At 41.4% G+C, this 25390-nt stretch overlaps 2 protein-coding genes across 3 annotated transcripts in view; both read right to left on the reverse strand.

Moving 5' to 3' along the window:
- LOC117365052 (zinc finger protein 541-like) overlaps positions 1-633 on the reverse strand; it is a 54933-nt gene extending 54300 nt beyond the window's left edge. The window contains exon 1 of one of the 2 annotated variants that reach the window (XM_033954942.1): positions 448-633. Coding sequence is in view for 1 of the 2 variants with exons in the window: in XM_033954941.1 (XP_033810832.1) it covers positions 478-567 (90 nt within the window). In the remaining variant the exon portion in view is untranslated. The remainder of the gene's footprint in view (positions 1-447) is intronic. The other variant, XM_033954941.1, reaches the window with a different exon arrangement.
- A 780-nt stretch (positions 634-1413) lies between these two features.
- Positions 1414-25390, reverse strand: part of LOC117365468 — a 36925-nt gene continuing 12948 nt past the window's right edge. Inside the window, exons 4-5 of the mRNA XM_033955944.1 lie at positions 2525-3684; positions 1414-1655 (exon numbers count right to left, since the gene is read on the reverse strand). Of these exons, the coding sequence (XP_033811835.1) occupies positions 1465-1655; positions 2525-3684 (1351 nt within the window). The 3' untranslated portion in view covers positions 1414-1464. The remainder of the gene's footprint in view (positions 1656-2524; positions 3685-25390) is intronic.

The raw sequence follows: 25390 nt of genomic DNA on the forward strand, positions 1-25390 counted from the left end.
CCACCCAGCTAGCACTAACCCCTTAATGCTCTCTCCCCCATCCCTTCCACTTAGCATTGACCCCCCCCCCTTAATGCTCCCTCCCCATCCCTTCCATCTAGCTAGCACTGACACCTTTATGCTCCCTCCCCTACCCCTTCCACTGATCTAGCACTTAACCCCAAGTGCTACCTCCCCCATCTATTCCACCTAGTTGGCACTACCCCTAATGCGCCCTACCCGCCTCTTCCACCCAGCTTGCAGTGACCGAACATTCGGACCTTCCATCTAGCTGGCACTAACCCTTGTTCCCTCACCCACCCATTTCACCTAGCTGGCACTGATCCCTAATAGTCCCTCTACAATTGATCTCTCTCTCTGGCTATTTCTGTCCCGCACAGCCCCTCTTTATTTGTTTCCTGAAGACATTGTTGCCCAACACTTCCTCCTCAGCTTAAGAACACCCACCTCCTCCTAACGCAAAATGTTAACAGACACCTTTGCTTGCAAACAAGCCCCGATCGCTCCTGCTACAAAGCCCCACTCTGGCCCTGCAGCGACCGCCGCCATTTGCAGGTCAACGCGCATACACAAGTCGCCGCATCACCATCTGGGAGATGTAGTCCAAGCAGGAACTCGGCCACGAATAGGAAGCCGCTCGCCGGAAGTGCGTAGTCAGGGAGACGTAAGTCCTAGGAAGTTTCAGAAAAGGGTTGTGGGGTGCCTTAGGGCCCTGGTGGGAAGCTGCAGGGCACCTCGCAACCAGGGAAATAGGAAAGGGGGCCCTGCGCCAGTATTGTGCTAGGCTGAGTAATGTAAGGATAGCAGTAATTAATAATTTTTTTTAGTTTCAGTGAAGTGAATATGATTCATTGATTTTTTTTTTCTTAAAAAAATCTTAATGGATAGAATCCCCATATGACCTAAAGAACTTGTTTTGCCTCAAACTTACCACTCGAGGTGGCTGCATTTTTTCAAGGCTGCTCTGGAGACCCACTTAAACGAGAGTGCAGCCTTAACTATTGCTGCTCTTGCATGTTGGGGTAAGTGGAAAAGTTCTTAAACCCTAGAACAGTGTTTCTCAATTCAGTCCTGGAGTACCTTCTTGCCAGCCAGGTTTTCAGAATATCCACAATGAATATGCATGAAAGAAATTTGCATATAATGGAGGAAGGGTATGCAAATCAAGTTTATGCATATTCATTATGGATATCCTGAAAATCTGACTATCAAGGGGGTACTCCAAGACCGAGTTGAGAAACGCTGCCCTAGAGACATTGGTTCCCAAACCTAATCCTGAGGCACTCCATCCAGTCAGGTTTTCAAGATATCACAATGAATATTCATGAGAGAGATTTGTATGTAGTGGAGGCAGTGCATGCAAATATCTCTCATGATTTCTCATGTCCTGAAAACCTGATTGGCTGGGGTGCCTCCAACCAGATTTGTAAACCACTGTCCAAGAGAATGAGATGGTAGGTGATATTAGGGGAGACACACCTGGAGCCAGACAGATTTCTGAGAGCTGTTTACAATGGCTGAGGTTCTTTCTTGTGCTTTGCTGAAGTCCAGGAGATCTGCACTTGGATCTTGAGTCTCAGCCTTGATTGATTGTGGTCCTGTGCATGCTGAGGGATAGCATTGTATCTCAGCAGAAGAAAGGAGCTGCTGGGCATCTGAAAGGCCAAAACAAGCAGTATCACCTCCTGGGCCATTACCTGCTTGGTCACTGCACTAGACACAGTATCGAACACCACCCAGTGTGAGGAGAATTTATACAAGAAGAGGAGATAGATTTCAAGGCATACACAATTGCATTAAAATATTATAATGATCTCTTAAAGCATCACTTGCTAAACATAATAAATATCCTCCAATAAAGACCATATGCTCCACCTGTTCTCTACTCTATCCTGCAATCCTGCAAGATTTTTATCATTAATGCAATACTATTCTAAAATGTAAACTCATCTGACACCAGACCATCAGTAATAAAGTAGAAGAGTATAGCATGAAGGGAGTTGATAACAACAGTATAGTCACAAAACAGCCAACTGTATAATGAATATCACTCCTTTGGCAAGTAGTAGAGTAGATCAGATGTGAAGGACTGTACTAATCCCAATTTGAACTGCTAATCAGCTAAACTGCTGTTTAAACCAGAACAAGCATAATCCTTCCTATCTGATCTACTTTGCTACTTACCAAAGGAGTGATAGTCACTGTACAATTGAATGTTTTCACTGAGACCTCTCCTATTTTTAGCACCCATGAATTCTGAATGTCAATGTATGCCCCTAATGTAGGTGCAAGCTGAAATAAAGTGACCAGTGCTACTAATTGGTATTTGTTATCCAGCACCCTTTGTTCTTCATTCCCAGACCATCTTTTATACAATAATCCAAATATAAATTATCAAACAGTACACTCTAAAGCCTCACACAATCTCATCCTAAAATATCTCACATTAATCCAAACCTGGAGGACCATCATTTAGTCAGTAATCTCATTCTCTAAACTATTGTTTACATGTGTTAGCACTTACCCAACCTCCTGTATATATTCTTCCCTACTGGGACTCGCAGGTTGTGTCCCTGTAGCAGGGGGCTGTAGTGTGTTGTATCTGTGTGATGGTACAGGCATTGTGACAAATTATTGAGCATGTGCAGACCCTGTCTTTGTATGGTGCAAATGTTGTTTTGTGCATATTCCTGCAGCTCCTGCTTAGGTGTTACTACATTACAGGAATTCCCTGGATGGTAATGGGGCTCCTCTATAGATGTCAGTACATTGTTGTAATGCACTGGCTGATATTGAGTCTCCTGCTGCTCCTGCATAGGCGTCAATTCATTGCAGTAATGTGATTGGAACTGGGAGTCCTGTCGCTTGGGATGTGAGAGCTTGCCAAGCGGCTCTTGCCTCTCCATGAAATACTGCACAGGTGGGCTGTTTGGGGATGGATTTGTTAGGTTCAGTGCTTTAAAAGATACATTTTCCTCAGTCACTGGTTGCTGTTGCTCTAGGCAGCAAGTCAAGGAGTAGTCATACTGCGGGGTCTGCTGCAGCTCTGTGGTGGGCACTGCACTGTATGTGAAATGCTGTTGAGATGTCACTATGGGTGGCAAAGTGCACTGCCGCTGAGGCAGCCTCTGTCTTATCATACAGCTCTGGGGTTGAATAATCCTTGGCCCCTCAGAGCTTACTGGTGTTTGCAATACAAACTGCCTGCTAGGAAACGCTTCTGAAAAAGAGTCCAGTTTATATGGGGTGGACGGGTCTCGCTGCACAATCTGGTCACTCTCTTTCTGTAACGAAGGAAAGTAGGAGCTTAAAGTGCTTTCACTCTGCCCACCAGTGGAGGCTAAAATCTCACAATTTGGCTTGCTCTGAAGTTCTGTCTCCTGATGACACCAGTTCAGAGCTCCTGATTCTTCCACAGGATTATAAAATCTTTTGGGGCTCATGATGACATTTGCCTTGAGTATCTGCCAATCTCTGCAGGAAGCAGACAAGTGTATGAGGTCTGCAGAACCAGAGTCCTGGAGAGAGGAGATTGCACTAGGAGAGGCCCCAAGGCATGAGGAATGATGCAGAGCTTGGGCAGGGCTTTCAAGTCCAGATAAGGTGGCAGAATGCTGTTCTTCCATCACTAGGGTATTTTCTGCCTGCCTGGGTATTCCTTGGGTGCACTCATCAGGTTGGGAGCTTTAAGAGAATCAGAAACAGGAACAAAGAGAGACTGAAAGGTTGTATGGTTTTCCCCACTATATATGGAGCTACATTTCATATAGAACATAGAGATTGGAACTGAGACATCCCCCCCCCCTCCTATGTTGAAATCTGCTCAATTCTGGTGGCATTTTACAAAGATCTGCCAATGGAGAGCATTTCTAAAATAGCTGCCAGATTGCACACGTATGTTGGCACATGTGCAAAGAACAAACAAAAAGGGATACTGCAGCAATAATGTACAAGATGCCAAGTTCTTGATAAGTAGCAAAACTTTAATTGCAATCCTTAAAAACATTAAACAGTTTGTATCCTGATATGGAAATAGCACAATCAAGTAGACAGAAAAACAAAACTGGTGTGCTGCTCCGCAGTGCAGAGTAGAAAGCTTTGTTTTTCTGTCCTCTCGACTGTATTATTTCCAGTTGTCATCCTTATGGTTCTCTTGTAAGCGGGTTATACTCCATTTTAGGACCCCTGAGGAAGGTGTGTGTTTTCGAAACACAGACCATGTTGGGTCCCAGTTTTCTACACAATTGGACCATACCAGGATACAAACTGTTTAATGTTTTTAAGGATTGCGATTAAAGTTTTGCTACTTATCAAGAACTTGGCATCTTGCATATTATTGCTGCAATATTCTTTTTTGTTTGTTGTTCGACATTTTTTTACTGCAGTTCCATTGGATTTTTTGCTTGTGTTTTCCATTTTGCAAAGATACACATTGAAAAAATGGATGGCACAAACCCAGCAGCTTCCACACGGAAGTGCTGATTTCACATAAGTAAATGGCACCACTTCCACATGCACAGTAACTTTCACTAACCTACACATATAAGTGCAACCAATTAAATTGTGAGTTTGCAATTTTAGCTTGGTTTCATTTTGGAGGTTGACATGAACTACAAAGGATTAAGGATAATGGCTCCCTTAATCCCTTAAGTAAAGCCTCCCCAAAATGAGCATATTTTAAAACCTATAAGAACCTTTGAGTAGGTGTAAATCCTAATGTGGGAATTTTTCCCCATATACATTATTCCCTTTGCAAAATGGGAAATACACATACAGATTTTAGTCCTTTCCAAATCACATCCCCTTTAAATTTCTACATGATATGAATATCCACATGTAAATGGTGATTTTGTGACTACCGTTCCCACATGGATATGTTTCTAAACTAATAAGCATAATAGATCTGTGCTTAACTAGAGAGTGAGGTCATATGTAAATTCTTTCTGAGTTGCATCCAAAGAAGGGATCTCTGTGGACTTGGAAGCTAATAAAGTATGTTTGAATTAGTCGTACATAATAATAATAATAATAACTTTATTTTTCTATACTGCCATAATCTTGCGACTTCTAGGCGGTTCACAGTGAAGAATAGCTGTACAATCAGCGATTACAACATACAGATAGGCCTTAGAAACAGTATCACAACCTATTAAGAACCTAGCTTCTCCCAGAAATAGTATTGACAGTAAAGTTCTTAAATATGCATTCCTTTGGAAACCATTAACTTCTTATTGTAATGAGTATACACCATTTTCTATTGTAATATACACCGTCTAATGATTGAGGGGAGGGGGAGGTATATTTTACATTTTTCTTATTGGGGAAATAATAGAGGAATGATGGGAGGAGAGGGTGGTAATTTTATGTATTGTAAGATAAATCTGAAAGATTGTCAAGTGATGTGTTTAATTGTATTGAATGTGTTTAATTGTATTGAATAATTTGATATAGCGTTCAAATCAAAACTTTAATAATAATAATAATAATAATTGTGCACTTGATGTAAGATTGAAAACGAATAAAGAATTTGAAAAAAAAATATGCATTCCTAATCCCGTTTTTAAAATTTTCTGTTTGGAAATGAATGAAAGAAGGGAGGCTAATAATAATCTCTTTTCTACACTCATTAAAAGTGTAATAGGAAGCTCAAAATTACAGAATTCATTGTGGTGTATTTATGCAACAGGCTGCCTTTAGTGATATGGATAGCTAACTGGTCTGTGCACCTCATATCCCTTTCAGGACCATAAGGATCGTAGGCCAATTTTTGTGGTTTTGACGACATTTTTATGGTAAAAAGGGCTTGCAGATGCCAAAAAATGATTTTTTTTGTGAAATATCATTATTTTTTTTAAAAAAAATCACACTTCTGGCTTATGGACAGTGTGGCAAGTGAATCTTCTCGTCAATCTGGCAACGACGCTAATGAATGAATGTCGGAACCAGTTTGTTTACATAAAGGCAGTATCATATGGAATCCGTACATATCAAATTTAGAACTGTAGACTATCCCAATCAAAATTTATAGGATTTTAAAGTTATGGGACAAATATGTCCCTTGGTCCTGAAAGGGTTAAAATGTTATCCCTGTGGAATCACTCTAGCAGTCAGAACAAAATAGCCAGTAGATGTTGCTGTGGTGTAATGGGGTCCCTCTAGTGCCAAACGCAGTAAGGAATAACCACAGTTATAGTGGTGTGTGCTACACCTGATGTTGTAAAAATAATGACTCACACAGGCTCATAGGAATCTGTCTGCTTTGTTTGCTAGTAAATCAGCAATGATCATCATTTTATTGGGAGAGCATTTTATTCCTTCTTGGACTGAAGAAAATAAAAAGAATTATACAAACTTACATTGTACATTTAGAAGATGCAAACTAAAGAGTAACAAATTGTCAGGACCGGATGGTCCTTACCCCCAAAGTTCTGAAATGGCTCAAACATGAAAGTTAGATTACAGGGACTTTTGATGTGTCTATTACAATTGTTGTGACTTATTTAGGGTTCTTTTTACAAAACTGTGATAGTGATTTCACTGCAGCAAATGCACCAAAGCCCATAGGAATTGAATGGGCTTCAGTGCATTTGCTTTGGAGGAAGCCCAACTCCAGCTTTGTAAAATAAGCCCTTAGTCTGTTTGTCTTTTTGTAAACTATAGGACCCTTGTAATTGTAACATGTGGCAAGCCTAAAACTAACACAGAACCAAGAAGGGACATTCCCACTATTTTTTATTGTATATTGTGCATTAACATTCAGACATGCACATTACCTGATCCTGATTAACACTAGAGAGTGACATGGTGACAAAATTCATCACTATTCTCGTCCCCGCAGAAAACCGCGGGGAAACAATCCTATGTCATTCTATAGTGTCTATCTCAACCTCTGTCCTATACCAGCATTCTTCAATGCAAGGCTTGAGGGTCAATGGTTGTGCCCATTCATACTCTGATTCTTCCCTCTCTCCTTAAAGAATGACATGGAGATGGTTTCCTGCGGTTATCCACGAGGATGGAAATGGTGATGAATTTTGTCACCGTGTCATTCTCTAATTAACACGGAAGTACTTCCTCTGGATTTTATATATGGTGTCCAAATTTTGGCATGCTTCTGAGATGTATATCAAGTCCCATCCTTTTTCTTTGCCTAACAAGTTAGGTGCTAAAAACCAATTATTGATGTTAATTAGGATTTGCATACTGTCACCACTAGAGACACCTTAGTGGGCTTGTCCTGGTCCTTCTACTGGAGCCAAGTACTGCCAGAATGAAGTCTTCCTTTCTGTAGTAGGGAGGGCTGATCTTGAGGGAATCCCTTTCTTCTATGGCTGAGACTTAACTGCTTAGGTATCAGCCATCCCTTCTGGTCTAGGCAGCTGCCTAGTGAGTAACCAAGCCTTCAGAAGGTTTGCATATACAATATTTATTTATTGGGATTTATTCTAGGTATAATAACTTTCATTCACTTATGCCAGGTTCCTTTAAACACATCTTCTTCTTCTATTACTCTTGTCCCAAACTTAATACAGTACTCCCAGCTTCTAGCCGGGTTACCTCAGGGCTATTCTATATACCCCCAAAGCAGTTCCCCAAACAACACTCCCCTTTTCCCAACCAAGGAAAGTTCTCAAACTCCTTTTACGAAAGTTCTTCAAAAAAGTTTCCACACTTTCTTATTTTTGCAGGAAATGGTTGGGATGGGAGAAGTGGTAAGAGGGCATGTCTTAGAATGTCATGTGACTAGTCAGAAACTAGGCTTCAAAAGGGAACCCAAGACAATTGCCAATACGATAAGTACTAGAAAAAAAAAACACAATTGGCAACAAACTTTTTTCTCCTAGTACGAAATAGGCCAAAAGGGTGTAGGACCCAGATAAGTGTAAGTAATTATATCTGAAATAATATTACTAACAGGACATCAGTACGAGCCATGTTTACTAATTAGAACAAAGTTTTGGCCCTGGGCAGTATCTCATAGGTGACTAGCACCAGACACGTGGTCTAAATAAGACCTGCCCCGTACATCATTGTGTCCAATATTTAAAATTTACTAATACAAAAGTCCATTAACCCCTGGCCTAAAAATGGACCAGGTGAAGAAAAGAATGCAAAACGTTTTAATCACCCAGTAAAAATCCATTAAAAAATCATCAAATGTTAATCACAAAATAATCAACACTTCATCAAAAATTTCATGCCATGTCTAAATGAAAAGACAATAAAGTGCAGGTGCAATTGTTAGAAAATCATGGAAAAAAAACATTGAAACAATGTCCATTATCAGGAGGTACTTAGCTAGATTGCATTGAAGTTTGTATCACCATTCAACAGAGCCCCGTTTCAGTGTCTTCATCAGGAGCGGAGATTAAAGTGATAAAAAGCTGAAACAACAAGCAGTCATCAGTTCTGTAGACATGATTCATCGGAGCTTAGCAGAATCAAATGCAAGCTTCACAAAGATGCCAAATTATGGTCCACCATGGGTGCTATTTGCCCATTTTCAGACAACTCCGATGTTCAATTAGTCTTGTTTTGATGGAACGTGAAGTGCATCCTACATATATTAACCCACTGGGCAGGAAATTACATAAACCACAAAAGTCGATTCACAGGAAGTTTGTGATCTCAAAGGATATGTCTTCCCCACAGAAGGATGAACCCACTGATCTCCAGAATGAGAAGTGTCACACCAAGAACAGGATCCACATGGAGAATGGTATCCATTACTGGACTGATGGTAAGTTTTGTGTTGAAACTCTGAGGATGCTAAAAATTCAGATAAGTTCTTGCCCCATGTGAATGCAATACAGGGATGATCTTTAAAAACTTGCCAATGGGATCTTATACTTGCAGCCACCTCAGAAGATTGGGTAGAATGAGATAAAATACATATTAGGTTGGAGGAAATTTCCTTTTGACTGCCTGCCAGTAACAGGTCCCGATTAGCATGCCTTGCCCTCAAATAGGCTTTATGTATTACAGCTGGAAGATACCCTCTGGCCAAAAATTTGTTCTGTAAGATCTTCGCCTCCCTCTTAAAATCCGAGACATTAGTACATATTCTTCTAGCTCGTAAATATTGGCCTATGGGTATGGCCGCTTTGAGACATCTCGGATGACAACTGGAATATGACAATAAATTGTTTCTTTCGGTGGGTTTATGATGCATTTTAGTATGTATTTTGCCTCCCTCTATAGTTACAGTTGTATCCAAAAAAATGATGGAAGTTAGAAACATAGAAACATAGAAAGGTGACGGCAGAAAAGGGCCACAGCCCATCAAGTCTGCCCACTCCACTGACCCACCCCATTAAGTCTGAGTGCTGATGACTTAGTTCCTTAGCTCGACCCTCGTAGGGATCCCACGTGGATATCCCATCTATTCTTAAAGTCGAGCACGCTGGCGGCCTTGACCACCTGCATCGGAAGTTTGTTCCAATGATCCACCACCCTTTCCGTGAAGAAGTACTTCCTGGCGTCACCACTAAATTTCCCTCCTCTGAGTTTAAGCGGGTGCCCCCTTGTGACCGAGGGTCCCATGGGAAAGAATATGTCGTTTTCCATCTCGACACGACCTGTAACGTATTTAAATGTCTCAATCATGTCACCCCTTTCCCTGCGCTCCTCTAGAGTATAGAGCTTCAACTTGCCCAGTCTTTCTTCGTATGAGAGACCCTTGAGTCCGGAGACCATTCTAGTGGCCATCCGCTGGACCGACTCGGCTCGAAGCACATCTTTACGGTAATGCGGCCTCCAGAATTGCACACAGTATTCCAGATGAGGTCTCACCAATGATCTGTAAAGTGGCATGATGACTTCAGGTTTGCAGCTGACGAAGCTTCTCTTGATACATCCCATCATTTGCCTTGCCTTGGATGAGGCCTTCTCCACTTGTTTGGCAGCCTTCATGTCTGCACTGATGATAACTCCCAAGTCCCGTTCTTCTGAAGTCCTAGCTAGTGCTTCTCCATTCAAGGTGTATGTTCTGCATGGATTTCTACTGCCAAGATGCATGACCTTACACTTCTTAGCGTTGAAGCCCAGCTGCCATGTCGAGGACCAGTTTTCTAACTTGATCAGATCTTGCATCATACTATCTATGAGATTGCTTTCACTTACTATATTACACAGTTTGGCGTCGTCAGCAAACAGTGTTACTTTACCCTGAAGCCCCCGGGTCAAGTCCCCTATGAATATGTTGAAAAGGGATGGTCCCAGGACTGATCCCTGCGGCACTCCGCTAGTCACCTCCGATGTCTCAGAGAGGGTGCCGTTGACCACCACTCTCTGAAATCTTCCACTCAGCCAATCAGTGACCCATGCAGTTAGTTTCTTACCCAACCCCATCGATTTCATCTTGTTTAATAATCTGCGGTGCGGAACACTGTCAAAAGCTTTACTGAAATCCAAGTATACTATGTCTAGAGACTCTCCCGAGTCTAGCTTTCCTGTCACCCAGTTAAAGAAGCTGATAAGATTGGATTGGCATGACCTGCCCCTAGTGAATCCATGTTGACAGGGATCCCTCAGATTTCCCTCATCCAATATTGTGTCTAATTTACCTTTAAGCAAGTTCTGTGGCTTGTCATTGTAAAATGTAAATAAGTAGTTAAAGAATTCAATCAGTTGACAAAAATTAAAAGCTGTTCCTCAGTGTATGTCCAAATGAAAAAAATATCATCTATAAATCGCATCCAGCACTGAATGTGTTGAAAATGAGTATTGGAATACAACAAGTCCTCCTCAAATTGAGACATGAAGAGGTTGACAATGCTGGGGGCTACAGTCGTACCCATGGCTACTCTCTGGCACTGTTGGTAAAAAGAATTGTTAAATCTGAAATAATTCTTAGTAAGGACTAGGACCGCCAAATTAATAAAAAAGGGCGTAGATACCCTATTGGGGGTTTCACGCTGATTCAAAGTTTTTTCTACTATTTTAAGAGCTTCCCCCTAGTGTAAAGGGTCACTACATCCAGAGTGACCAATCGTATATCTGTTGTAGAGAAATCAAGACCCTGAACCTTACAAAGAAAATCAGTAGCATCTTTAATATAAGATTTTGCCATCCCTACATGAGGATGAAGAAAATGATCCAAAAATTGGGATAATGGTTCAAGAACTATATTGTTAAGGGAAACAATGGGTCTAACCGGAGGGGACTGAAGCGACTTATGAATCTTCGAAATAGTATAAAAAACTGGTGTCCTTGGATGCACTTTATTGTCTTTTCATGTAGACGTGGCATGAAATTTATGATGAAGTGTTGATTATTTTGTGATTAACATTTGATGATTTTTTGATTAATTTTTACTGGGTGATTAAAACGTTTTGCATTCTTTTCTTCACCTGGTCCGTTTTTAGGCCAGGGGTTAATGGACTTTTGTATTAGTAAATTTTAAATATTGGACACAATGATGTAAGGGGCTGGTCTTATTTAGACCACATGTCTGGTGCTAGTCACCTATAAGATCCTGCCTGGGGCCAAAACTTTGTTCTAATTAGTAAATGCGGCCCATACTGATGTCCTGTTAGTAATATTATTCCAGATATAATTACTTATACTTATCTGGGTCCTACACCCTTTTGGCCTATTTCGCTCTAGGAGAAAAAAGTTTGTTGCCAATTGTGTTTTTGATTCTAGTGTTATGTGACTAGTCAGTCATGCAAGCCAGTTGACCTTGAAGGTAGAAATGTAATTTGCTTTTGAGATATTTAATAAATAGTGTTTATAAAAATTAAAAGTGCAGAAACTTTATGAAGATTCCTTGTATAACCTAGGGTAATTCCAATCCCCTTTTCTACTCCAGGGCAACTTTACACAACTATTCACAGCCCAGAGCAATTGCATATCCCTTTTATACCCAAGGAAATCCCAAACCACTGTGACAAAGTGAGGGATTTTCCCTCTCTGGGACTGCTATTAAGTCACTGGACAGCAGAGGGCACCATGTATTTGAGAAGGACTACAGGTCCTAGAATGTCCTGTACTGCTTGGCTCAGTGCTGAGTAGAGAATGACATGGTGACTGTTACCTGCAGCTAACCTGCCAAAACGGGGAAGAAAAAAACTGGTTGCCGCGGTTACGGGGACAAGACCATTCACCGTCCTGTGGAGTGGTTAATGGCTTTGTCTCAACAGTTAAGTATTTTGCATGCGATGCCTCATTTATCATCCCTCACGATTGCGCGGTCCAGCAGCCCCCTATCTCCTTCCTCCCCATCGCCGTGGTCCAGTCATCTCCCTCCCTTCCCCTCACCTTCACTGGCAAATTTTCATTTTTCTGTCTCCAAGCAGCACGAGCCTTTATACAAGTCATGCATGGCTGTCTGAAACTTCTCCTCTGACGCAACCAAAAACAGGAAGTTGCATCAGAGGAGAAGTTTCAGTGCAACCGCACGCGACTTAAGAAAAGGCTTGGGCCGCTCAGAGACAGAAAATGAAAATCGCCCACGAAGGTGAGGGGAAGGGAGGGAGGGAGATGCCCGGACCATGGCAATCGGGAGGTCAGGGGCTGCTGGACCGCTCGAAGGGTGCTGAAGGGAAGGGGAGAGAGAGGGGGAGGGGAGACGCTGAAGGGAAGTGGGGAGGAGAATGAAAGAGGAGCACATACTGGATGGAAGGAGGGAATAAAGAAAAAAGGGCACTTGCTGGATTGGGGAGACAGATATCAGATGTGAGGGGAGGAAAGGAGGAGAGAGATGCTAAAACTCAACTGGGGGAGGGAAGGAAAGATGGAAGGGAAGAAGACAGAGATGTGAGACTATGGGGGAAGCAGAGGGAAGAAGATGGGTACCAGACCAATGGGGTGGTGGTGGCGGGAGAAATGGAAAGGAGAGGCACAGTTTCTGGTAGAAGCATAGAAATAGCGCAGATTCCATATGAAAGATGCATAGAGAAGGCAGACAGTGGATGGAAGGAATAGAATGACGAGAAAATTAGGAAAGCAGAAACCAGGCAACAAAGTTAGAAAAAAATTCTACTTTTTTCCTTTTTTTTTTGCTTTAGGATAACGTAGTATATTAGTTGTGTTGATAAATATAAACAAAACTTTGATTTATAAAATGACAATTGTACAGAATATTGTTTATACTTTAATAAAATAAGTTCAGTATAAAACTATTTGAGGCTTGTGCGGATGGGATCAGATGGTTTGCGGGGACGGGACAGAGACGGGGACTAAGCTCGCGGAGACAGGGACAAATTTTTTCTCCGTGTCATTCTCTAGTGCTGAGTCAGAGGGGCGGATCTCAGAGAGAAGTATTTCCGCCCAGGCTTGACTCAGAGAGAGGTCCAAGGAGCAAGAAGAGGTCTGAGCTAGACACAGCATTTGGCTGAGGTAAGCTAAACGTCTTGTATGAATTAAGTGTGAGGCAAACTGTACAAAAATAAAAAGCATTTTTGTTCCTATGCCACTGTGGTTTGGTTTCTGTGTCTTGACCCTCCTAAAAATACAGGTCAACCTGCCTTTCTAGATGGTCTGTTACATATGGTGTTTTTGCCTGGTTTTTTAACCTGCTGCTGCAGAGAAGCTGACCAGGTAACTCCATGATGGGAATCTGGGAACAGGAGTGGCAAGCAACATGGCTAGCCATGCAGAGAAATCCTCCAAGAGGAGAGGACTAGAGAATGATACAGTGACCCGTTACCGCGGCTAACCGCAATAAAACTACAGGAATGGGTAAAAATTTTATCTGCTTACTGCCGGTGTGGTTTGTTCTTCTTCTTTTCTGAATATTTGTCTCCTTCAATTGGACCTATCACTATGATGGGGAGGGGATGGGTGGAACTTGGCGTGCCTGGGGGCGGGTCTAGGGGGGGTCCAGATTTTCCAAACGGAAAATCTGGTAACCTTAGCTCAGGGTAAGGTTACCATATGGCTCCAGAAAAAGGAGGACGGATTGAGACATCCGAGTTTTACTTCCACTGAAAGCAATGGAAGTAAGCAGGACAGATAGGGACAACTGGGTTTTACTTCCATCAATGGAAGTAAAACCCGGATGTCTTAATCCATCCTCCTTTTTGTGGAGCCATATGGTAACCCTAGCTCAGGGTATTTGGATTTTCAGAAAGAATTTCACCAAGTCCTTCATGAAACCTGCTTCGAAAACAAAAAAAGTCATAGACTAGGAGTCCATGCTTTTTTATTGACTGGAGACTTACTAAAAGACAGGAAACAAATAGGACTAAATAGTCAATTATCCATAGGACACAGGTCAGTAGTGGAGTGCCCCAAGGGCTATTTAACAAATTCGCAAATGATCTTGAGATAGGAGGGACAAGTGCAGCAATCAAATTTGTGACTGACACAAATTATTCAAAGTTGTTAAAATGGCAGATGATTGTGAGGTTTTGCAGAAGGATCCTGTGAGACTGGGCATCCAAATGGCAGAAGAGATTTAAAGTGGAAATATGCCAAGTGGTGCATATAGGAGAAAACAATCCCAACTATAGGTAGAAAATGCCAGGTTCTGAATTAGGAGTTACCACCCAGGTAAAAGCCTTGACGTCGTTGTGGACAGTACATTGAAGTTTTAACATGCCGTGGCCGATAAAAAAAAAAAAAAAGCAAATAGAATGTCGGGGATTATTCAAAAAGAAATGGAAAACAAAGCAAAAAATCTTGTTATGCTGATCTACAAGTCTCTGATGTGTCTGCACTTTGAGCACCTTGCTTAGTTCTGATCGCCCCCATCTCAAAAAAGGATATACTGCAGCTAGAAAAGGTTCAGGGAAGAACGACCAAAAAAAGGGATAGAACACCTCCATCATGAAGAGAAGTGGAATAGGTTAGGGCTTTTCATCTTGGAGAAACGATGACAGAGAAGATATGATAGAGGTTTATAAAAATCATGAGTGAGGTGGAATGGTTAAATAGGAAATAGTTGTTTAACCTTTTTACAAAAGCAAAACAAGCGAGCACTCAAACTCAGATAATCCTATATAATAAAACCCTAGCCGCACATGCGCACTCTTAACTCGTGCTTCCATGATCCATAGGTCTGTGGCCGCAGGAGTGCTCATGCCCGAGTCCCCAGCCTTACTTCTTCCCAGCACCTACCTACACTCGCCGACAGAACTGGCCGCTAGCGCTGGACTCCCTACTCTCCACAATATTCGGCTCCTTCACCAGCCACACCAGCGTCGGAGAAGGCTTCCGACGCTGGCGGGGTTCGAGAGGAGCCGCGGTGACACCTCGCGGGGTGGGAAGGGAAGCGCCGACAAAACACTCCAGCCGCTACGTTCTTCATGGTCCCGACTTCAAACCTGCCGATTCCAGCAGCGTGTGCAGCACTCTACACACGCTGCTTCGGTTCCTTCTACTGCCCTGATTTGCTCTGCAGCGTCTCTGATGAAGGGAGAGACACAGAGAGACAGACAGAAACAAAGACAGCAGGAGGGAGAGAGAGACAGAAATAAAGAAAGACAGACAGACATATATTCTAGCACCCGTTAATGTAACGGGCTAAAATACTAGTATATTAATAATTGTAAACTGCTTTGACACCTAATGATTGTGGTATCCACTACTTCTCACTGGTAGAGCTGCAGCCTCTGCACCCAGAGGTTGTGAGATCAAATCCCAGTGCTGCTGCTCCTCATGACCCTGGTCAAGTCACCTAATCCTCCAGTGCCCACCGAAGCCACAAAAAGGCAGTATACAAGTTCCCATTCACTTCTACAAACAGCTACACTGGCTACCCTTGGAAGCTCGTGTAAAGTTTAAGTTCGCCTGCCTCTGTTTTAAAGTTCTTTACGGTCTAGCCCCTAAATACATAACCGACCTCTTCTCCTTCTCAGCCAACAGACACAAGAGAAGCTCCCACTTGCACTTTGTTTCCCCCCCCCCCCCCCCCCGTTAGAGATTGCAAACTAAAAAAACACCATGAATACCTTCTCTCACATCAAGCAGCGTTATGGGGTAAAGATCTAGAACAACTGCTCTCGACCACCACTTACAAGGTATTCAGGAAGCACCTCAAAACTCGCCTGTTCTTGAAATATCTAGACAGTTGACCCGCTCCTCTCTTTCCCCTCTTCAACAGTTCTCTTGTCCCATCCCCCTCTTGTTGACCTCTCAACTTGTACTTCATTAATCTTTTGTAAACCGCATAGAACTTAACGGTACTGCGGTATATAAACTGTTATTATTATTATTCCCCTACTTATCATTTCTATAGGGCCCACAGCACTGTACATTAACACGCAAGAGACAGTCCCTTCTTAAGAGAGCTTACAATCTAATTGTGACAGGACAAAAAAAAAGGTGAATCTATACATGCTGCTCAGGTAGGGAATTGTATCTGGAATTTCAAGGCAGATAGGGTAGGGATCTATAGAAAGAATAACAAACAGATGTGGATGTGTTACAAGTGGGTTGGAGTTACGACTTAAAAGCAGCTTCAAAAAAGTGGGCTTTTAGCATGGATTTGAATACTGCCAGGCAGTTTGTTCCAGGCATATGGTGCAACGAAGTAAAAGGGATGGATCTGGCAGTAGAGGAGAAGACTATAGACAAGAGAGACTTATCAAATTAATAAATCCAATCCACGCAGATTAAAAGCAAATCACAGAAAGTATTTTTATGTGCAGGGCATGGTTAAGCTATGGACTTTGTTGTCAGAGGACATGATCAAGGTGACTAAAACAGTGGAGTTGAGAAGAGGTTTGGACAAATTATTAGCTGGGTAGACTTGGGAGATATATCAATTATCCCTGAAATGAACTATGAAAATTAGATCTCTGCTTTGGATTTTTCTGGGTACATGTGAATCAGATATAGGATACTGGTTTAAAGAACCTTGGTTTGACTCAGCAAGGCTTATCTTATATTATTATGGTATGTTTGCCTATTTGCAACCAAGGAATTTGGCATGTGCTAATAAAAGGAGATCACCTAAGTTCATGTTTATTAAAACTTGCACCATTCTTGTGAAGGCAGTTCAAAGCGGTGTTTGTACATATAATGAAAGTTAGGAAATAGAACTACAGCACATAATTTTAAAAAATTATTTGTAAACTGCTTTAATTTTTTTTTATTATATGCAGTATAGTAAATAAAGATGAACTATGAACTAATATGAAAGATGAGCAGAGAGGAAGGTTAAGGGGGAATAAAACAGTCTTGTGATCAGAACACCATGGTACAATGTTTGGGTTTTTTTTACAGATACCAATGTGAAAGAAATTGTAATTAAAATATAGAACATTTCTTTTAATGAATACATTTCATGGATGTATAGATGAGACAAAGAATCTAACCCTGCAGATAGTTTACCTTTTTCCATATGAGGGGCTTCTGAAAAGTTTTCAGCCCAACCAAGAAGAGAAATTTACAATGAAAAGAAACAAAAAGTGTCAAGAAAAGTGTGGAATAACTTGTAAGTATCATGGCTCCACATCATTCTCTTCTTGGTTGGGCTGAGAACTTTTCAGTGGCCCCTCATATATTACACAGAAATGCAAAACCTAGGATAAATGACAAATCTATATTAATAAGCCTTTGCATAGAAGAATAAACATTTTTTTGACATGATGGTATTGGAAGGATTTAGGGACTCTTTTACTAAGGCATAGTGTGTGCTAAGGGCTCCTTTTACAAAGTCACAGTAGCAAGTCCTGTGCAACAAATGCAACATAGCCCATTCAATTCCTAACTGCTAAGAAATCAATTCTATACTTATGGGCTTCTTAGCATTTAGCCCACACTAGGGTCCTCTTTTTATAAAGCCATAGTACTGGTTTCTCCATGGCAAATGCACCAAAGCCTATTCAATTCCTATCGCGGCTTTGTAAAAGGGGCTCTAAGCTTTAGTAAAGGTCCCTTTGGTGGCAGGGGAAAGAAAAATTTTCAACACTCTAACCCAGCTATATAACAAAAGAATAAACATGGGAGTGGCCTAAGGGATCTGGCCAATTGGGAGAGAGGCCTAAGATTCCGGTTGGCCCAGGGGAGGGGCCTTAGGTGCCTGGGCCAATCAGGCACCTAAAAAGATCCCCAAGTACTTAAAATAATTTTTGGAAAATGAGAATGGGGAAAGACCTTACACATATTTTTAACTTTTTCTAAACACCACCACATTTGGGAAAGATCGTATGATGTAATATGCAAGACACAGTATACGTAGGCCCAGGATGATGATCGTAAAGAGGACTTTTTGATAGGAACTGACTCTGATATTTTCACAATATTAAGTTACTGGAAATTAAATGTGTTTGTCTTTTTATGATAGACTTCACTAAAATATAGAGTATTGGAAATGATTATAATTGCCATGCTGGATCAGATCAATGGCCCATTGAGTTCAGCCCCAGAATCCTGTCTTGGAAGTCCATATCATGTCATTCATTCCCAGGTGTAAGAGGTAGAGATACACAGAAGTCTCCACCAGAAACTTATATCCAAATGTTTTTTTCAGGTTTCTGTGTTATTTAATGTACCTTCCAATTAGTAGATTATTTAGGCGGCTCACAATGAAAATCAAAAATTGGTGGTACATACAAAAATACCACACATGCAAGGCATTTTAAAAAGGATTTACGTTCTCTTCAAAGCTGTAAGTCTAGACCAGTGGTTTCCAGCCCTTTTCATATAAAGGGCTGCAATTTGAATAGGGAAAAGTCTGAGGGCCACCAAAAGATTTCAAGCTTACACATGCTACTAATTTTGTAAGTCACCTTGGCCTGCTTGTTAATACTAATATTGATTCTACAAATTTCAAGGATGTATTTTCAAAGCTCACTTTATTTTGGAGTGTGAACAGTAGCAAATTCCATAAATGAGACACCTGAGTAACACACTTAAGAAATTGTTTGCAGTTACTATATAAAGCAGGAAAGATTGAAATTAATGCATTTACAAGATTTGAAGAACATTTCAGCTAATTGTTTGGAGGGCCACAATGTAGGATTTGGGGGGCCACATGTTGATAAATCACTTGGACCTGATAGTATACATCCCAGGGTACTAAAAGAATTCAAACACGAAATTGATGACTTGCTGTTAGTGACCTGTAACCTGTTGCTTAAATCGTCTTTACTACCTGAAGACTGGAGGGTGGCCAGTGTTATGCTGATTTGTAAAAAGGGTTCCAGGGGAGATCTGGGAAATTACAGACAGGTAAGCCTGACTTCAGTGCCGGGCAAAATGACAGAAACAATTATAAAAAATAAAATTGAGGAACACATAGACAAACATGATTTAATGAGACAAAGTCAACATGGGTTCAGCCGAGGGAGGTTTTGCCTCACCAATTTGCTTGACTTCTTTGAAGGTATGAATAAACATGTAGATATAGGCGAGCCAATTGATGTAATGTATCTAGATTTTCAGAAAGTTTTTGACAAAGTTCCTCATGAGAGGCTCCTGAGAAAATTAAAGAGTCATGGGATAGGTGGCAAAGTTCAGTTGTGGATTAGGAACTGGTTATTAGAGAGAAAACAGAGGGTAGCATTGAATGGTAATTTTTCTCAGTGGAGGAGAATAAATAGTGGAGTGCCACAAGGATCTGTACTGTGACTGGGGCTATTTAACTTATCTATAAATGATCTGGAAATTGGAATGATGAGTGAGGTGATTAAATTTGTAGATGACACTAAACTGTTCAAAGCTGTTAAAATGCATGCGGATTCTGAAAAATTGCAGGCAGACCTTAGGAAATTGGAAGACTGGGCATCCAAGTGACAGATGAAATTTAATGTGGACAAATGCAAAGTGATGCACATTGGAAAGAATAACCCAAATCACAATTACTGAATGATAGGGTCCACCTTGGAGGTTAGAACCCAAAAAAAGAATCTGGGTGGCATCATAGACAATACGATGAAACCTTCCGCCCAATGTGCAGCAGCAGCCAAAAAAGCAAACAGGATGCTAGGAATTATTAAAAAAGGGATGGTTAACAAGACTAACCCCCTCTTTTACTAAGGCGCCCTAGTCATTTTAGCGCACGCTAAATGCTCAGATATCCATAGAATATAATGGACACGTTAGCGTTTAGCGTGCACTAAAATGGCTAACGCACCTTAGTAAAAGGGCCCCAAAGAATGTGTTAATGCCCCTGTATCACTCTATGGTGCGTCCTCACTTGGAGTACTGTATTCAGTTCTGGTCTCCTTATCTCAAGAAAGATATAGCGACACTAAAAAAGGTTCAAAGAAGAGTGACCAAGATGATAAAGGGGATGGAACTCCTCTCGTGTGAGGAAAGACTAAAAAGGTTAGGGCTCTTCAGCTTGGAAAAGAGACAGCTGAGGGGAGATAGGATTGAAGTCTACATCAACCTGAGTGGAGTAGAACAGGTACAAGTGGATCGATTTTTTTATTCCTTCATAAATTATAAAGACTAGTTACAGGGAAATACTTTTAAAATCAATAGGAGGAAATATTTTTTCACTCAGAGAATAGTTAAGCTCTGGAGTGCATTGTCAGAGGTTGTGGTAAGATTGGATAGCGTAGCTGGTTTTAAGAAAGTTTTGGACAAAATACTGAAAGGAATCGACAAAATAGAGCAGAGAAGATTATTTACATTGTCCAATTTGACACGGACAAGAGGACATGAAATGAAGCTAAGGGGGGACAAGTTCAGGACTAATGTCAGGAAGTTCTGCTTCACACAGAGAGTGGTGGACATCTGGAATACTCTCCCAGGGGAGATTATTGCGGAATCGACAGTCCCAGGCTTCAAAAGCAAACTAGATGCATATCTCCTTGAGAAAGGCATATAAAGATATGGTGGCTATAAATAAACCAGGTGTATACCTGGCGGGGCCTCCGCGTGTGCGGATCGCCGGACTTGATGGACCGAAGGTCTGATCCGGAGATGGCGCTTCTTATGTTCTTATGTTCTTATGAAAGTCCATAGTCTGTTATTGAGAAAGACATGGGGGAAGCCACTGCTTGCTCTGGATTGGTAGCATGGAATATTGCCACTCCTTGGATTTTGGCCAGGTACTAGGGACCTGGATTGGCCACTGTGAAAATGGGCTACTGGGCTTGATGGACCTTTGGTCTGACCCAGTAAGGCTATTCTTATGTTCTTATGTCTACCTATGATAATCCCCTTGCCCACCAGCAGCAACTTGCCAAGAGAGGCTAAGATTCAATGGCCATACCATAAAAAAAGTCTTTCAATCTAACTTACTCCCCCCACCCCACCCCCGTCCTTTTATTAAGTCACAATAGAGATTTCTACTGCAAACCAGAGCACTAAAAACTCTGACGCTGCTCCAACACTTATAAAATTCTATGAGCGTCAGCGCATTTAGCATCCTGTGCCATGGTAGAAACCTCTACTGTGGCATAGTAAAGAAGGGGTTAAATTTCTGATAAGAGAGTTCTGAGCCATAAAAAAAAGCAACAACTTGGGTTTAAAAACCAGTTATACCTCTAAACTTGACCACATTTTCTGACAACAGATTTTTGTGTTGGCTAACAAAATACTTACTGAAATTAGTTTTAAATCTGCGATTAGTTTCATAAATTGATAGGTAAATGTTTGCAAGGCAATTTGTTGGAAGTCATATCTAAGACTTTCAAAACTGTAACTCTGCTTACAATAGCTGTTCATTCAAAGTATAAATGGCAAAAGCAAGATATATTTTTGAATGAAACCCACTGCTGGATCCAAATTGTTCATACCAAACAGTGGGATCCTTCTACTAAGGCGTGCTAACCGATTTAGTGCATGCTAAAGCCGCCCATTATATTCTATGGGTGCCTTAGCGCACTAAATCGCTTAGTGCGCCTTAGTAAAAGGAACCCAGTGTTTTTATCAAAAATCATATTACTTTCTTCATTGGATGGCTTGGAGGAGACCTCCTGCCTTGCTCCAGACTTTGCATTTGGGACTGTTGAAGAAGGGTTAAGATAATGAAGGGAATAGACTTAGTAGATAAAGACAGGTTGTTCACCCTCTCCAAGGTAGGGAGAACGAGAGGGCACTCTCTCAAGTTAAAAGGGGATAGATTCCGTATAAACGTAAGGAAGTTCTTCTTCACCCAGAGAGTGGTAGAAATCTGGAACGCTCTTCCGGAGTCTGTTCTAGGGGAAAACACCCTCCAGGGATTCAAGACAAAGTTAGACAAGTTCCTGCTGAACCAGAACATACACAGGTAAGGCTAGACTCAGGGCACTGGTCTTTGACCTAAGGGCCGCCACGTGAGCGGACTGCTGCTGGGCACGATGGACCACTGGTCTGACCCAGCAGCAGCAATTCTTATGTTCTTATGTTGTAATTAAAAAATGCATTAAGTTAGTCCAATAAAAAAGGTATCACCTTATTTCCTTTATGGTTTTGTTTTATTTCTATATATTACCTCGAAAAGTGGACTAACACAACTACCACACCATTTTACTCATTTGGGACCTGAAAGTAGAATCCATCTTTTGTTAACTACTGTATTTATAAGAGTCAAGGATCAGAGCCTGTGATTCTTATCAACAGACCTACATCGCCTTTGAGGAACAACTGAGAAGTGAATGCAGGCAATTGCAGAGATGCTAAGGATCTGTCACCCAAGCCGGGTTGCACTCTTTGCCTCAGAGTGATAGTGCAATAGCAGGATTCAAATAAACGGTAAGACAATGACTGATAAGATCACAACCGGTTCATCTTTTCTAAATTCTGGCTGTCACTGTATCAGAGGCAAGCTTCGTGTTGAGAGGAGATGGCACGCAGGATAAAGCAATCTGTTTACCTAGTTACAAAAACCTCAACAGTGGAAACTCCACTCCTTTTAGATGACTGTTCCCTTTCTTTTGAGTCTGTTCAGCAGTGCAGCATCTGCTTCCAATAATTGTTTAGTTACAACTAACCAGACAGTACGTTAATCAAATCTATCCCACAAGGCATTGTTCCTCGTGGTTCTGAGGCTCCTTTCTTTCTGTTTCTTGCTTCCCCAGAGCATCAAACAAGACTTAGGCCCTGTTTAACTAAGGTGCGCTAACAGATTAGCGCGCGCTAAACGCTAACGCGTGCATGTTAGTCTATGGACGCATTAGTGTTTAGCGTGCGCTAATCTGTTAGCGCACCGTGGTAAAACAGGGGGTTACTCACTTCATTCTCTTCCAGCCAATAATGACTAATGCTTCATCATTCAGGAGGAAGAGGCTCATAGCTAGAGATTATGAAACTGAAGTTTATAGCAGATTCTTAGAAAATATTTTTGTGTCTTTCTGTATGAGCACTGAAAACTGAGGATGCAATACATTGGTTCAGGGCTCTTTTTGAAGGGTTACTCAGGGGGACTGAGTACCAGCACCTTTTCCATTGCTTGATAAAAATGGCCCATGTTCCCAAGTATTAATAAAAGAGCTGAAGTACTGCACACTCGGTACTGCCTTTTCATGGATTCTGTGGCTGGTTGCAAGTGGTCTGGCTACTATGAGGTGAGTCCCTCAGTGATCACCCCACTGCCAAAGAATGGCCTACTTTTTGAGTACTGGCACCTTTTTTTGTTAGAAAAAATGCACTGCATTGGTTGTACTGCTTAGGCGAAGAGGTAGAGTATTAAGGTACAGTATACATTGCTTAGATACGTTGGGACACTAGCGAGCATGTGGTACTGGAAAAAGGCAGGCAGCCAGCTGGAGGATGACAGAAACAGAGAAAAATGAAGGCAGATAAAGACCATATGGCCTATCTAGTCTGCCTAATAATGCCATCTACTATCCCCTCCTCTCCCTTAGAGATTCAATGCACTTGTTCCAAGCTTTCTTGAATTCAGATACAGTTTTTGTCTCCACCAACTCCACCGGGAGGCCGTCCCACATATTCATCACCCTTTCCATGAAAAAGTATTTTCTGAGGTTACTTCTCACCTTAATCCTACGACCCCCTCATTCCAGAGCTTCCTTTCAATTGAAACTCACCTCATGTACATTTATGCCAAATAAGTATTTAATTGTCTTTATCATATTTCCCCTCTCCTGCCTTTCCTCCAGAGTATACATATTGAGTCTATTGCCATTTGCTTTATGACAAAGACCACCAACTATAATAGACTTTCTCTGGACTGACTCCATCCTGTTATATCCTTTTGAAGGTGCAGTCTCCAGAATTCTACACAACATTCTAAATGGGGTCTCACCAGAGTCTTATGCAAAGGCATCGTTACCTCCTTTTTCATATGCACCCAAACATTCTTCTAGCTTTCACTATTGCTTTTTCAGCCTGTTTGGTCACCTTAAGATTATCACATACTATCACACCCAAGTCTTGCTCCTCTTTCTGCACAAAAGTTCTTTACTCCCTAAACTGTACCATTTTTTTTTTTTTTTTGGGGGGGGGGTTGCAGCCCATATGCATGATCTTGCGTTTCTAAGCATTAAATCTTAGCTGTGCTGTGTCCTGCAGTCCTGTGTATGACCTTAACACATTTCTTAAACGCCCCATATTAAGGCTTTTGGTCGCTCATACTTTAGGGGTTTAGGGGTTTTTTTGTTTGCAATTTTTGTTAGGAAAATGTACCTTTTTTAATTGGGAAGGGGGATGGAAAGGGAAGCAAAAGAGAACATTTTAACTGGCACTTATGTTATGGTCAGTGGAGAAAATAAGCCCCATAAGATCTACATGCATGAACACAGCCAAATAGACGCAAACACAGATACACATTTTGAAGCATATGTACACTGTACCTTTGCACTCTTCACACCGTTGAAGTTCTCTGATGGCTGGTAACATTTTCTCTCTGAGCTGTTTTTGAGTCAAAATGCACCCCTCCACAACACACACACACACCTCACCCCTGCCACACCTCCTGTTTCCTGCCTCCATATATCAGTTTAGCAGTTTAGCTGTTTGCCTGGTTCCCTGCTTCACTAACGGACGACAGGTGGCCTACCCCTTTCAGGCAACTTCCTAGTGAGGAAGAAATAGCTGAGGTAATGTCATTGTCCTACTGCTCCAAGTATAAACACACACACAAATACATACACACACACAAAAGAATCAAAGGCCCCCAATCTGCTGTGGTCAGTATGGTGACCACTTTTTGAAAATGGCATTAAAGCCAGAAGATACTGTAGAATATTTTGACACTGCACACCTTTGAATGGGATACTTTTCACCATTAATATACTGTATCAGTTTAGATGAGTGGTTCTCAATCAGTGTATCAGGACAGATTGGTGTGTCACCCAAAAATTTGACCAAAACACAAAAGTCGTGAGGAAGAGAAGCCACCAACCAGGAATAGGTCATCAAACGGAATTTTTATTAGGTCTGGACTCAATATGGCCAGTGTTTCGGCACCTAAGTGCCTTTTTCAAGAGTCTACAAATTGAACATATTAATAAAACATATAAATACAAGTAAATATTCACCATAAATACATAAAAAGTGTATGTATTTCTCTTAAAACATGTAATTACAGTACTATAACATGAAT

The sequence above is a fragment of the Geotrypetes seraphini genome, chromosome 8, assembly GCF_902459505.1.
Source record: "Geotrypetes seraphini chromosome 8, aGeoSer1.1, whole genome shotgun sequence".
In the NCBI taxonomy this organism is placed as follows: Eukaryota; Metazoa; Chordata; class Amphibia; order Gymnophiona; family Dermophiidae; genus Geotrypetes; species Geotrypetes seraphini.